Source organism: Protomyctophum parallelum, assembly GCF_964188405.1.
Source record: "Protomyctophum parallelum genome assembly, chromosome: 22".
Classification (NCBI taxonomy): domain Eukaryota; kingdom Metazoa; phylum Chordata; class Actinopteri; order Myctophiformes; family Myctophidae; genus Protomyctophum; species Protomyctophum parallelum.
The window spans coordinates 17,043,922-17,059,999 of record NC_139714.1 but is presented as its reverse complement, the minus strand read 5'-3'; the positions used below and the strand labels follow the sequence as shown (position 1 = coordinate 17,059,999).

The window sequence follows — 16,078 nt, the reverse complement described above, 5'->3', positions numbered from 1 at the left end:
TGTGTCACATATTTTAGGCGGTTTTATTATTATTATTATTTATTAGTCTTTGTGAGAGCACACGCTTTCATTGTACAGGGAGGAAATGAAGTGAACTGAATGTGCTCTGTCTGTCTGTCTGTCTGTCTGTCTTCCTAAGGGCCGATTCATACTCCCATTTTAGAGCTGAATAAAAGTGGGTTCAGCTCTGTAGAGCCTACAATGTGACGTCATTTGAGGTTCGGGGGGGGGGGCGGGGGTGGGGAGGGGTACCGTCCTAAATTCGGCTCTTCGGTGCTACTGAAAATTTCTGACGAGACGAAATCATTGGCACTACAGCGCCGAAACAGCGGTAAAATAGGAGTATGAATCGGCCCTTAGGCTTAGGGAGGCTTAGGTTTAGGGCCTACAAAAAGAAATGTTAATTTAATTAACTACTACAATGGCAAATAATCCATTACAAAGAGGAGGATTACCTACTATAAAGACGAATGCAAAAGGCCTCCACTCCTTCATGTATGTACATTGGGGCTAGTAGTGGGGCGGGGGATAGCTCACATGGGGAATGGGAACTAAATAGAGGGGGAGGGGGGGGGGGGGGGGGGGAGAGAGAGAGAGAGAGAGAGACTCGACACGCACTCTGTCTGTACTGGCTAGTAATGTGATGATGTCACAGATCATAGAATCCTGGTGACTGGGCAGTCTTCCGCCTGGTCCAGGAACAGCGTCTGGAACATGTGGTTGTAGAAGGACGGGTGGTAGAGGCAGGCCCGGGTGCAGTCTGGACTGAAGTTCACCTCCAGGATCTGAGGCTTCATGACCCGTTCACCTGGTGACAGATCAAAACGCACACGGGTTAGAGAAAGTAGTTAACCTGTAAATGGTGAATAATGTTTACCATGCAGACAACTTTGTGAATAAGACTAATAGAGGGTATGCGCGTGACATCATCATCAAACCCGGAAGTTATGGAACGCCTACTGAGTGGCAAAAAACGACTTCCTGGCCTTGTCATGACAGCCAATACATCCAAACAGAAAAGTCATATCGGATTGCATTAAACAACGTTAAACTCACTTTGCCTGTTGCTTTGCCACTCGATGTGCCATTCACTTTAAGCATGCGCATACCCTCTATACAACGGTGTGACAATTTGAAAAAACATTGCCTAATTGCCTAATTCTAGTATCTTGATAGTTTAGGAAACAATGCAAAGGCAAACAATGCAGATCAACTATTGTTAAAACCAGAGTTGGTTTGGGGATCAATGGGAAGCACAGGGGGGTAAATTAAATGACCTTTCCAGCACCATGGAGCCTACTCAGCCTATGGGTTCAGATTAATGGGTGGCACAGGGGGGTAAATTAAATGAACGGTACCTTTCCAGCACCACAGAGCCTACTCAGACTAGTGGTTCAGATTACAATTTACAATTTAGGCATTTATCAAACGCTCTTAATCCAGAGCGATTTACATTAAACAATAACAAAAAGCATGGCATACATCACATATATAAAAAGTAGTTATCATGAAACATGCGTAAGCTAAGAATGTAACAGTGGAGTATCTATGTCAACTATACATACTATACTATATTATATATTATACATGTGTACTATAAAGTGCTATGACTACATAAAATGCTATTCTAGTGCTGTCTACGTAACATGCTATAAGTCTGTTTAAAATACTATCATTCTAAGTCTACATAAAGTGCTATATTTAAACTACTATCCAAGTCTACATAAAGTGCTATATTTAAAATACTATCTAAGTCTACATAAAGTGCTATATTTAAAATACTATCTAAGTCTACATAAAGTGCTATGGGCCATGGTGGAGTCTGAAGAGTTGGGTTTTCAGACTACGGCGGAAGGTTGGGAGTGAGGCTGCAGTTCAGATCCACCACGGTGCATCCTGCCTCGCCAAGCGTTAATATATAAACACAATTGGCCACGTTCGGGGAAGAGAAGTCGGCCCGGAAGGGCGTGAACATGTCAAGACCAGACTGCGTGATTCACTGTTCAGTTATGTCTGTTGGCCTTTTACGAGCGTTGATGACTTTTGTTTACTGCTTGCTAAGAGCAGTGTGTGAGACGCAAGGGCACTGGATCACACCGACAAAAGCGGTTAATATAGATAGATATACAGAGATAATTCCATTATCCCTATAGCCTCCAGGCACCAGCCAGTTGACCTTGGTGAGGTGCTCGTGTGAACTTTCACCCATGGGGACTGGGTCAAAGTTCACACCAGCACCAGTGTACAGTATAATGGACACGGATATGCATTAGTATTCACACACACACACACACACACACACACACACACACACACACACACACACACACACACACACACACACACACACACACACACACACACACACACACACACACACACACACACACACACACACACACACACACACACACACACACACACACACACACACACACACAGTGCGCCTTCAACCTGTTATGCACAAACTGCTGCAACATTGGGGCAGATAAGGTTGTGTCCTAAAAAGGCCTTGCATGTCTCACAAATTGGAATGTATGAAACTCCTGCCTGAGGCGATGACAGGTGAAGCCAAGCTCCTGCTACCTTCCATAATTGATGACGTTTCAGAGACGTAAATCACAAAGTTCTTAGAGTTCAAGGACAGGGCTTTACGCCTACATTGAGTCAAGCTGTGTAAGTCAGCTGCCGACAACTTGGAGACTGTCTGTTCCTGGTGGAGATATCTCCTGTGTCCATATGGAATGTTAAGGTCATCTCTAAAACTGTTCTCAACCAATTAATACAAAAAAAAGATCCCCCTTGGTCAGCCAGGGCGCCACGATGGAGGGGAAAGAAACTGGTTAGAATAACATGTTCCTTCCACACACACACACACACACACTACGTCCAACCGGGGAAACTTCCCCCTGTCAGGTGAAAAGAAGCAACTTGGACTCCTCATGCATTGAAGGAAGCATGAGGTCAGTCCAAATCTCATGACTATACTTCATGTATTCACATACAATCATAAATGAGTTTTATATCTTCCATTATATTATATATATCTTGGATTATTTCATGTTATCCTACATTGCATCAACATCACATTCAAAGCCTTGTAATCTTGTTGCATTTAACATGTAATACATTGTAATTTATTCATGTGTAAGTAATTTGTTAGTGTAGTGTAGTCCATTGTCCATCGATGTGTAGTAGATGTAAGGTGTAAGGGGGAGGTGTGAAGAGAAGTACATGTCGGAGGGGGAGGTCTGAACTCTGAAGAGAAGGTATGTTGCACAATATAGACAAACCCACAGAGGGGCCAACAGGGCACTGCTCCATGGACGCAGTGCCCTGTTACAGATGTATGGCCACAAAAGGGATACAGATAGACAGACGATAAAACGGGTGCTATGACAACGGATATTTTATACTAAGGGTGGTTACCAAGGGGCCAGCTAGGCACTCCAACGTTGAAGCGCTGGGCCCTAGTGGTAAGAGGAAGGACTGCAGGCGCAACCGTGGATTCATGACGAGGAAACCCCGTGCAGCTGGGCTTTAACATTGAGCGCTCGATTGCACTTCCGCATTGATGCGGAAATGCGCCCAAAAAGGCGGAAATAGACGGTCCCTCCGGGTGCTTCAAAACGCCACTGAGCAACTTCCACTGACATGAATAGCGGAGGGGGCGGAGCTTCGCACCAGATCAGTCTTTATCCTTTTAATACTCTATGGTGGTTATGCATTCCCCGATTTTTCATTGTTCCCAAGTAGGCCGGTGCTCGACGGGCACAGGTCTATAGTAACAACTAAATTGGGGCGGAATATGGGTAAAAACCAAAAACTAAAACAGACACAGGTTTCATATACAGCAAGTAGGGATATAGGGGTCACCAGGACTCACCATTGTCTCCGGTGCCCCACTTCAGCATGAGGTCCACGGCGTAGATGGCCCGGGACGAGGGATAGGCACAGATGCCAAACGGAGCCGGTCGGGATGTGGCGACCTGGAAGAGCTCCGCAAACGCTTTGAACAGCTCCGCCTGAGAGAGAGGGAAAGGGAGACCTGAGATCAGATTCTAAAAATGTCTTCTACATCCTGACAGTTTTCTGAAAAAGCTATGTTTCTATGTCAGTCGTTCTTCGACTGACATAGAGGCGTGAGGGAGGTGCGAGTTAAGTTTCCGCTTGAAGAACAGATAAAGGTAGATAAGGCAGATAATAATTCGACTGACGGACAGTAGCAGGCTTGTGTTGGAAAAAGACATCAAGCCAGACATCAGGCTAACTTAGCACCATAGTAGCCGTCTGTTGCTGTCGGCGATCAGCCACCTTTTTCTTTTCACACCTTCCAACAGACTGATCTGATGTCCCAAACTTAATTCGACTGCCAGTCTGTAGTAATCTGCAGTAGTCTGTTTGGAGGAGAGCCGTTTTAAGAAAGGGCCAGCTATTCAGACACTTCAAAGGGTGTGCTACACTAGAGTAGGATACATTAGCATAAATTGCTGGCATAGCCTGGGAAGATGCATTCACACGTCACCCTCTTAAAAGCCAGGGCAAAGGTTAGTTTGTCCGCTCCACACCAATGATTCGCCATGGCATCTCCTTTTGCAACATGCAACTACAACATGCAAGGAGTTGCATTGGTGCGGTTGACCTTAACCCAATTTGGGCTGGAACCCCTTTTGGTGTTTTAAACATCATGTTATAATTTAGCTATTGAAAAATAGCAGATCTACAAGCTTGTAAAAATGTGGCGCAAATCTTTGAATTTATATATTCTTTCAAAGTGAATGTTTTTAACTCAGGTCAAAATGGGTTAAACATCATGTTATAATTTAGCTTTTGAAAAAAAGCAGATCTACAAGCTCATAGCGCGCCACCGAGTGGCGCGCTACGAGCTTGTAGGTCTGCTATTTTTGAAAAATCGTGAAAATATTTAGTTCAGAAAACTGGAGGATATAGAAGATCTTTTTTTAATTTCGAGGTCAGGCCAAAACCCATTCTGGGCAGGAACCCCTTTTGGTGTTAGCATTAGGTTATGCTTTAGCTATTGAAAAATAGCAGATCTACAAGCTCATAGCACGCCACTGCTTGTAGGTCTGCTATTTTTGAAAAATCAAAGAACCACTGACGTAGAAACATAGCTTTTTCAGAAAACTGAACTGATGTAGAAGGCATTTTTAGAATCTGATCTCAGGTCAGAATGGCCCGGGTTAATTTCAAACAGTGTGCCACGTGGGGCTCTGAAACAGTGTGCCACGTGGGGCTCTGAAACAGTGTGCCACGTGGGGATCTGAAACAGTGTGCCACGTGGGGCTCTGAAACAGTGTGCCACGTGGGGCTCTGAAACAGTGTGCCACATGGGGCTCTGAAACAGTGTGCCACGTGGGGCTCTGAAACAGTGTGCCACGTGGGGCTCTGAAACAGTGTGCCACGTGGGGCTCTGAAACAGTGTGCCACGTGGGGATCTGAAACAGTGTGCCACGTGGGGCTCTGAAACAGTGTGCCACGTGGGGCTCTGAAACAGTGTGCCACGTGGGGATCTGAAACAGTGTGCCACGTGGGGCTCTGAAACAGTGTGCCACGTGGGGCTCTGAAACAGTGTGCCACGTGGGGCTCTGAAACAGTGTGCCACGTGGGGCTCTGAAACAGTGTGCCACGTGGGGCTCTGAAACAGTGTGCCACGTGGGGATCTGAAACAGTGTGCCACGTGGGGATCTGGAACAGTGTGCCACGTGGGGCTCTGAAACAGTGTGCCACGTGGGGCTCTGAAACAGTGTGCCACGTGGGGCTCTGAAACAGTGTGCCACGTGGGGCTCTGAAACAGTGTGCCACGTGGGGCTCTGAAACAGTGTGCCACGTGGGGCTCTGAAACAGTGTGCCACGTGGGGCTCTGAAACCCAGGCTTACCTCCACCTCTTTCCATGGATACTGGGGGTACTGCTTCTCAAACATAGGGACGTACTCATCGTAGTGGACCTTTACACACACACATGAATACAGAATGAGTGGATACTTGACCTTTATATTATACACACATTCATGGTGTCTGAAGCAGGCATAGATAGATATAGCACTGACGAAGGTCTTAAGACCGAAATGTTTGCTTTTTTTAATTGCACTTTGAGCACAGAGCACTTTATGGGAAAATGAAATCCACTTTATTTTATTATTTTCAATTTTTTATTATGAAATATTAAAATCGATTTCGGAGACTGACAATTAATCGGAAAATCGATTAATCAACGGCATCCCTAGTGTGTGTGTGTGTGTGTGTGAGAGAACAGTAGGAGGTACAGTAGTAAGGAAGGATCACCTGTTTCAGTTCCACTCCCTCTGCATAGTTCATGACGGTGAAGTGCTTTTCATAATCATCAAAGTGGTCCAAGGAGAAAGGCCTGGTATGGAAGGTCAACACAGTATGAATCACAATAACCATGTCTCATATTAATATTAATAATGTCTCACACACCAGTGTTGATTTCGTCGACTAAAGCCATGACAACAAATGTTTCACTGACGAAAACGAGAAAAAAATTCAGCTATTTACCAAAACTAAGACTAAATATAATATATCAACAACTTCGTCAAACAAATAAAAATTTGACTAAAATGTCAGGGGTGGGACTAGTGGAGAAGGGAACCAGAAGTTTAGTTCTACTGGATCTCTTCTCCACTAGTCCCTGCCTAACATGTCAAGTCATAGACAACCAAGTCATAAAATCAGTCATTATGACGCCATCAAGGCCTGCCAAATATGTTTTTTCTGACTAAATCAACCGCAGACTTACACGACAAAAATCTTATATTTGGTCGACTAAAACCAAAAATTTTCAGACGACTAAAACGTCCTCTTCTTTCTCCATCCTCTTTTCATTCAAAGCCTTATTTATGACCAAACTAAATCGGAATGTGCCGTCAACATCAGCACTGCGACAAAGTTGTGAGTACAATAATTAACCATGCGACTCATACGCCAGGCATTACATGCATAAAGCACATGATGTGCTCTTACTGAGGCGGAGGAACCGATAATAAATGTGACTAAGGCACGGTGGCACAGTTGGTAGTGCTGTCGCCTCACAGCTAGAAGGTCCTGGGTTCGATTCCCGCTCTGGACACTGTGGGCACTGGCGGTGTGTTTCCTCTTCCAAGTCATCAGTGCCCATACCCGAGGCGGGGTTGGCGAAAGGGCCTTTCTGTGTGGAGTTTGCATGTTCTCCCCGTGTCCCCTAGGGTAGGTATACCCTCACAAAAAACATGCAGTAATCCTGGTCACTAAACTGCCTGATGGAGGGGAAAGGAACTGGTTGGAATAACGTGTTCCTTCCACGCGCTACGTCCAACCAGGGAAACTCCCCCCTGTCAGGTGCAAAGGAGCAACTTGGACACTCAGGCATGAAGGAAGCATGAGTTCAAGTCCGTTGCTCTCCCCTTGTCCCCCATATATGGGGACTAGGTTGGTGGAGGGTGTGTAGAGCCCAGGATCACATTAGATGATTGACACAGGGGTGAAAAATGGGTTACAAAATCGTGGGATAAAAAAAATATATAAAAAAATAAATGTGACTAACTTGTTGGAGAAGCGCAGCCAGAAGACGTTGTAGGCGTAGAGACGCAGCGGCTGCACCGAGCGCAGCATCAGCATGTAGCGGATGTCAAACTTCACCAGACCCACTTCCTCTCGCTCAAACAGAACCGGGTCTTCGAGGTACTTGCACACCACCTGGAGAGGAAACACAATGTGATGTGACTGACCCGTTCAGACCCGGGGACGCATCTGTGTCACCTTATAGCTTTTAAAACCCACTTTAAACCACTTTTTAAACTTCAGCTGTTGAAAAGTAGTAGATCTACAAGTTCATAGTGCGGCACCAAAGTGTAGCCCAAAGTCGCTTATAATAAGCAGAACTTTCAACACTTCAAACACTGTTCAACACTTCATTGCAACAGTCTGTTGCAATGTGACAGTTTTAAGGATGCATCTGGACTATATTAAGAAGAAGAATGTCTGGGAATACCGCCAACACATATTATATAACAGTGCAGCCCTAACCCTAACCCATGCAACAATGTGCAATCTGCCCATATAATCTAACTATAACCTGCGTTTTGGGATGCAAAATGCACCCTATTTTAATCTCTGTGTCTGCCAATAAAGTATTCAATCAATCAATCATCAATCAATCAAAGGATGCAGGCTATTTGCAACCATTGTCTTTTAACAATCCACAGTGATATACTACTTGGCAGGTCACACAATGGACCGTTGATAATACAGTGGGAACAGGGTTGCGTAGTGACTTCCGTGTGCGGTTAGGTTTCTGGTTTAAGGACTTTAGTAATTTGTAACATACTATTGCATGAGTACAGAACAAAGAATGGTTGCTTTCGCCATCTTTGGTGTCTGGAGGTCAATGTTTAAAGTGTGATTACCTTTGTGATCACCCTCAGACCATCAGATCATTGTCTTTTTGATTTAGAATCTAAATGTCTTTGTGTTTCTGCTATTGTCCTGGCTCTGCTATAATTGAGAGCAATTTAGAGGTTTAGGATTCAATGGTTTGTTTACTACCCTGTTCCCTGTAATGGATTAGTATGGTTTAAGCCTTGTGGAAATGTGGTGTTTAATTTTAATTAGGTTAGGGTTAGGGACAGTGTTAGTAATGAGTGCGTCTAAATGGCAGAGGGTCGGAATAGAGTGAGTGGTAAAGTGAGTTTAACGTTTTTTAATATGGTTTAATGCAATCAGATATGACTTCTCTGTTTGGATGTATGGGCTGTCAAGGCCAGAAAGAAAGTAGTGTTTTGCCACTCAGTAGGTGTTCCCGCATACAGTACATTCCGGGTTTGATGAATGTGATTATGTCACGCGCATATCCTCTGTAGCGGGCTTCGGAATTCCGTGTGTAAACCGCCTACGCTGTTCACACACACACCAGCTTTTGTAAACATTGTTATCTGTGTGAAGAGGTGTGAGAGATAGCATCAAGTGACCTCTGTGCATACATACATTTTGTTTTGATTGTATTGTTCCACTTTTTTGCTTTGGCAATGTATATGTTTTCTCATGCAAATAAAGCTCTTTGAATTGAAAATATCAAGTGAACTTGATACAAATGCATCAGCACATACCACAAATTATGTTTATGACATATCCGTATCCTTTGTACAGTTGAATGACTTTATTATGTATTGTCAATGTTGTACAGTCTGCTCTGAAAAAGGTAAACCCAGTACAGGGTTCTCACACATTTTTTAACAATTAATCTCTATTATCGGTTATTTGTCGTCACATGACATCCTGTATACATTAGGACATACTCTTCTTAGCGCAACTCGTGCAGCGCAGCACTGCATTTTACGTATATACATTTTATGTATAACGTGTTACATATTTCGACTTGAGTAATGTTATGGGACTTTTTATATATAATATTGTTGAGAGCCAGGGCGGCCCTGCCCTGACTTCAGAGATGACCCCGTGTGCCACATCGAAGCGAACCCACAAGCCACCCCCGCCTCCTCCCCCCCATAGGAGACAAGAGTGGAGCAGAGGAGGCAGTCATCGGTACCGAGGATCTTACCGAGGGAGGAGAGGGTCGCAGGGACCCCCACGCTACCCAACTCATGAGATGACCCGTGGGAGTATGGACGGAGCAGTATATCGTCCCCAAAGTGGACCGAGATGGGCCTACGATGAAGGGATCCTTAAATCTTCCCCTACAACTCATCCAGCCGCGCTGGCGCCATTGAGAGTACCGCCACAACCGCCCCAGCAAGCTGAGTGGCCGAACCATGGACGGGGGCCTTCTCACGCTACGGTCGACCCTCCTGCGCCGACTGGATGGATTTATGTTGGTTAATGTGAAAGTGTAATGGACGCTGCCTGTGTTGTATGAGACAGGGAGTGAGTGCATAGACAGCCGAGCGAGGCAGTTAGACCTGACAGGAAGTCAAAGGCCCCTCTCCATACAGCAGAGAGAGGGCATATAGAGATGTACCTACAGCATATGATAAACCACTATTAAAGGCCCAAATATGGTAGTATGTAGGAACTGTAATGTTTAGCACAAATTTATGCTTAAGGGGTGTATTGAAATGTGACTATAGAGACGACACGTCCGGACGGGCGGGGAAAGTTGCATGCATCAACAGTATAAATGTTTATGATAAAGGGAGAGAGCTCTCTCTTCCTTGGTTCACCCGAGCTGACAACTTAATACAGATTTTTGTATTGTATACTCTTTTTTACTTTCGGGGCTTTGTGCCTCTGTGCTATTTTTCTGTAATGAACTATTATGGATATTAAACAACTGTTACCTCTACTTAAACAGTTTTGTCTGACTCTCATGCATTTTTCCATTTAAAGATTTTTGGTATTTTTCCTCCGCCGTTTCCTCTGAGTTTACCCTGTTGGTGAGTAACTGGTGTAAATAGGTATTTACATGACACAGTAGGGAAACCTCTCCGTCCCTGGTTATAGGGAAGTGTAGTAGTGTTGCCTTGGTTGAAAATAAGAATACCGCATGATGATTGACTGTCGTTGCCATTAAGCTGCATCCTGCACAGTCTGACCAAGTACATCAGGGTATTTTTAGACCAAGCCTGCCTGCTAACTGATGTTAGCAGGGGACACTGGACTTTGAGAGAGAGAGGAATTTGCTTGAGAGCAAGCAATTGTGTCTGTGTATGCGTGCATTGCAGTAACGAGAACTCTGTCTTAAAGTATGATATCACGATTCTAGGTTTAGCTCTATAGGGTGGTGGTCTCTAAACTAAAGAATCGTTGGTTTGTTTCATATTAATGTAATTCACAAAGATAGGTTGGTCACAAGTAATAATTAATTTTATTATTGTACATTCAGGCCATGACACAAAGAGCAATGGTACTTGTACTCTAAGGTATTAATACTTAGGTAAATAGGCAGATAAATAAATTAACACCCTCAACCAGCTGTGTGGAGTAGCGTACACACTGTACTGGGGTCTGGGGGTGCGCACGGCTGTTAGGTACGGCCGCGGGCACTCGTCAAATATAAACAAAATCAATAGCCAATGTATGTCCATATCATTTTCCAAAAATACATTTGATTCATTCCAAAACTTTCCCAGGGCTGGAAATGGTTCATTTCCCTGACCGTGGGAACCCTGGCAGAATGTCCCTCAGCATGTGAAGTGAGCATGTGTTCACTAGATACTAGATCCCCTTAAAGGGGAGTGTCCCCTTTTAGACAACAAAGACTTGCGGCAGAATGTCCCTCAGCATGTGAAGTGAGCATGTGTTCACTAGATACTAGATCCCCTTAAAGGGGAGTGTCCCCTTTTAGACAACAAAGACTTGCGGCAGAATGTCCCTCAGCATGTGAAGTGAGCATGTGTTCACTAGATACTAGATCCCCTTAAAGGGGAGTGTCCCCTTTTAGACAACAAAGACTTGCGGCAGAATGTCCCTCAGCATGTGAAGTGAGCATGTGTTCACTAGATACTAGATCCCCTTAAAGGGGAGTGTCCCCTTTTAGACAACAAAGACTTGCGGCAGAATGTCACTCAGCATGTGAAGTGAGCGTGTGTTTCATCATGGGATGTTATGCGTGTACCCAGGGGGGTGAATGACACATTCCCACACCCACTCACAGACTGTATAAATGGGGATCGTGCTGCTAGAACTCACTGGCATACTCTCGAAAACAGGTCTTTCCCTCTTATGTATGAATGTATGTACAGTATGTGTGAATTAACCCATTTTGACCCGAGATCAGATTAAAAAAATGTCTTCTACATCCTGACAGTTTTCTGAAAAAGCTATGTTTCTATGTCAGTGGTTCTTCGATTTTTCAAAATTAGCAGACCTACAAGTTGCGCGCTATGAGCTTGTAGATCTGCTATTTTTCAATAGCTAAAGCATAACAAACAGTGTACACTGTATATGGTATACATTGTAACATTTATAGAGAAAAGTCCTTTTGCACACCTACTGGGACAGGTGTGTAGGCGCAGGAAACCAGTGCAACATGAGGGAAATAAAACTGTACAGATACCTGATGGTCATAATAGACTGAAACGTTGTAGTCTAATAAACTGTACAGATACCCGATGGTCATAATAGACTGAAACGTTGTAGTCTAATAAACTGTACAGATACCTGATGGTCATAATAGACTGAAACGTTGTAGTCTAATAAACTGTACAGATACCTGATGGTCATAATAGACTGAAACGTTGTAGTCTAATAAACTGTACAGATACCTGATGGTCATAATAGACTGAAACGTTGTAGCCTAATAAACTGTACAGATACTGAAACGTTGTAGCCTAATAAACTGTACAGATACCTCATGGTCATAATAGACTGAAACGTTGTAGCCTAATAAACTACTGCTGTAAGTGAAGAAGACAGTGTGTGGGACTTCGATTTTGTTTTCTTTCATACATTGTAAACATTCAAAATATTGAATCCTGAGAATGACAGAACATGGGCATGTGGCCATTGACAACATTATTACACATTGGCAAAATGCTGTAAGGCCTCACTCACACCTTCGCATCTAGCATACAACATTGATGCATGCTAGATGTAAACAAAGGGTAAGTGTCATGGCCACCCCAATGCATTTCCAATGGAAGTCACATGGTTTGACACAACATTTTTGTTGTACGGCTTTCGGCTGTGTTTCGACTGCGCCCCCTCCCCCTCATACAACAACAATGTTGTATCAAACCATGTGACTCCCATTGGAAATCCATTGCGAGCTTGCATCTGTAAACAAGTCTCATGCATCAGCTATACAACAATCTGTTGTAAAGGTGTGAGTCAGGCCTAAGTGGGCTCGCAAGCATGAATGCGTGCACTGCTGCGCGCACACTTGTGTGTGTGTGTGTGTGTGTGTGTGTGTGTGTGTGTACCTTCGGTATGCTCTCTCTCTGTCTGATGATGTAGTTGAGGTTGTTTGTGATGTGTGTATCTAGTCCCCGTGCTAGGTTCCAGGGTTTGCAGATCCAGTGGTTGTCCTCTCCCCTGGAGGAGAATTACAGACAAGAGAGTTCAAGAGTACAGTACAGTACAGTTGTCCTCTCCCCTGGAGAAGAGTTACAGACGTGAGAATTCAAGAGTACAGGAGAGCAGAGAACAGGAACAAATAAATGAGAAGTCATGGATTAAAGCTAAATTAAATGTTACGACTGAAAACAGTGTTCCGCCACAGTCCCACACTACTACTAGCGTCGTTTCCTGAACAATTGACACAATATGTCAATTAACCCATTTTCACCTGAGAAATCCATTCTGACCCGAGATCAGATTATAAAAATGTCTTCTACATCCTGACAGTTTTCTGAAAAAGCTATGTTTCTATGTCAGTCGTTCTTCGATTTTTCAAAAATAGCAGACCTACAAGCTTGTAGATCTGCTATTTTTTAATAGCTAAAGCATAACATAATGCTAACACCAAAAGGGGTTCCTGCCTAAAATGGGTTAAAGTTTGCTTTTATATGAAATATCTGAGACCATATATAGGGTTTTATGGAATGTTTCTGCACATAATGCTAGTTTGACCACTTTGAAATGCGTTTGCGACGCATTGAGAGAGCTTGTAGAATAGAGGCTACTTTGGCTCACTCGCTTATGCATAAATAAATAGAAGAAATGCTGGCGTGTGTAGACAAGACTTGATCCGACTTCAAAACAGTTTTCTGAAATGAAAAAAACTCCTAGAATGATATATATATTTGGCCGCCAACCCCCATCTGAAAATATGTTGTTCCTGGGACTCCCCAGAAGCAAAGATACGAGTTAAAAAACATTCACTAAATCACTTTCAACCTGCACATGCCTATTTTAAGCATGTCATTATTGGTGAACATACTGAAATACTTTCCCAAGTGGAACAAATAAGGCAGCATTTTTCTGCTTTCTGGTTCATAACCAAATTGGATATGAGAACAACATGTACTATGGTTTGATTTATTGATTTAAATATGTATTAACCGTTTGCAGAATTACAGTAATTTCAAGCACAAACTCAATACAAAGACTGTTAACTGTGAGTGGACGGCCCAATTAAGCATTACACTTGTTTACAAGAGGGTCCACCATGTTCAATTCATCAAAACATTTAGAGACGTTCAAATAGACACTTCTATATAGTCAAAGAACAGAACAGGATTTCATCATAAAGGAGGTAAAAAGGGAAAAGAAACGTATACAGTGAGGGGAAAAAGGGGTAGTGTGAACATGTACTTCATGTGAAGGAGAAGTGACAGTCTGTGTAATGGTTTGCGTTAGTTCTCCTAAAATAGTGAAAAGGGAACCTCGTCAGAGATGGCCTGGTGGAAAGTACCCCCCAAAATGGTGAAATTCAAGACAAGCTGAACAGGAGACACCAGTTATGTGGGTGTGGTGTGGACAGTATCAGTACATCCTGTGTTTGATTGCTTCTATGAGTCTATATTTAAACCCATTAAGTCCTGAGGCAGATGCAACAAATACCTTCCAAACCTGTATTTCTCACACTAGCATAGATAGAAGATAATCAACACCATGTGTCATCATCATCCACGTGTTTCATCATTCAAGCAGACAGTGCTGACTCGCTGTGTACCGTCTACTATTCACAATGACACATCGATAAATATGACTTAAAGGTATATTCAGTGATTTCACTCAAAAAACCTTAGGTTTCGTTTTTGGCTGGGACCTAAGCCTTTCGTCCAATCAGGATAGAGAGTCAAAAACGAAACCTAAGGTTTTTTGACCCCCAGGGGTTAACTGGGGACAGGGAGGAACTCCTTATATGGTCAGCACACTCTATAGTAGGGAGGATTATCACAACAAAACAAAAAAATAAGTGATATTTGAATTAAGTGAAATCACTGAATATACCTTTAAAGGACAACTTTCGTTTTTTTCAACCAAGGTTCATGTTTTAGGTTGTTATTAGATAAAGTAAAAGATGAGTGTAATTTTTTTTCTCTCCATTTGCTGCTTTTTTCGTTTTAGGGATTTTAGCTGTTTTTGACAGGGGCTGGGGGCATTCGAGCACAGGGCTAAATATGTTCTTTACATTTTATAGCGATTTCTTTTTTTATTATTTACTATAGTCTAATGCCCCCGCTCACCTGTCAAAAACAGCTAAAATCCCTAAAACGAAAGAAAGCAGCAAATGAAAAATCATCTTTTACATTCTCTAATAACCTAAAACATGAAACTTGGTTGAAAAAAACTAAAGTTGTCCTTTAAGAGATGGGAAGTGTCTGTTCCAGGGCCCCCCCTCCCAGAAGCAAGAAATATTTGAGTTAAGAATGTTCGCTTTAAAAATATAGATATTCAAAGATTTGCACACATTTTCAAGATATAAAAAAAGAGCAGATCTACAAACTCACAGCGTGTCACTTCGTGCCGTGCTATGACCTTGTAGATCTACTCTTTTTGAATGTAAAATGTGGTTATTAAACAGCTGCTTTAACGGTTTTAAACTATTTTGGCTTTAAGGGAAGACCTCTCCCTTTTTTGCTCTTATCAACCAGATAGCACAACTTCCAACTGCGTGTAGTAATGCCCCCTGTGGCTCAGGGTAAACACAGAGTCAACCGCTGGTCAATTTAAGGCAGATTGTGGTCAGGGGGGAGGATAGTGTGTTCCTCCACATGCGTTACGCCCCCCTAGTGTCTACTACTTCCCCTTCTGTTCTCTTGTATGCTGACCAAGCACGTATGTACATCTGCACGAGGGTACAAAAAAGCGACACAGATCTGTGTCGCACTTCGGGGGGATTTTTAGTCTGCCACGTTGGTTTTGTACTTTGTCCACGGGCACTTCACTAAACCCTTCATTTGTATACTTCACTGACTTGACTTTGTCAGTTCTCAGTTCTTATTTAGTCTAGTATAGCCAGCCCATAGAGCCCCATTGTGGACATGTTGAGTACACCAAGGTTTTATGTTATAAATGTTGAGTATGGGTCCCCCAGCATGTAGAAACTGCCGGATGCTAACTTGCATAATAGAGCAATTTTCATAATTGGCCTATAGAAGGCAAAATATTCGAAATGTCATCATGCTTTATGTAGCATGTGATGTGTCAAACTAGGGG

The 16,078-nt window shown here is 43.2% G+C and overlaps 1 protein-coding gene across 1 annotated transcript in view; it reads right to left on the bottom strand.

Moving 5' to 3' along the window:
- Nucleotides 1–246: 246 nt before the first annotated feature.
- ttll12 (tubulin tyrosine ligase-like family, member 12) overlaps nt 247–16,078 on the bottom strand; it is a 42,418-nt gene continuing 26,586 nt past the window's right edge. The window contains exons 9-14 of the mRNA XM_083757509.1: nt 12,895–13,006; nt 7,563–7,714; nt 6,305–6,386; nt 5,899–5,967; nt 3,887–4,025; nt 247–808 (exon numbers count right to left, since the gene is read on the bottom strand). Coding sequence (XP_083613635.1) covers nt 657–808; nt 3,887–4,025; nt 5,899–5,967; nt 6,305–6,386; nt 7,563–7,714; nt 12,895–13,006 — 706 coding nt within the window. The 3' untranslated portion in view covers nt 247–656. The remainder of the gene's footprint in view (nt 809–3,886; nt 4,026–5,898; nt 5,968–6,304; nt 6,387–7,562; nt 7,715–12,894; nt 13,007–16,078) is intronic.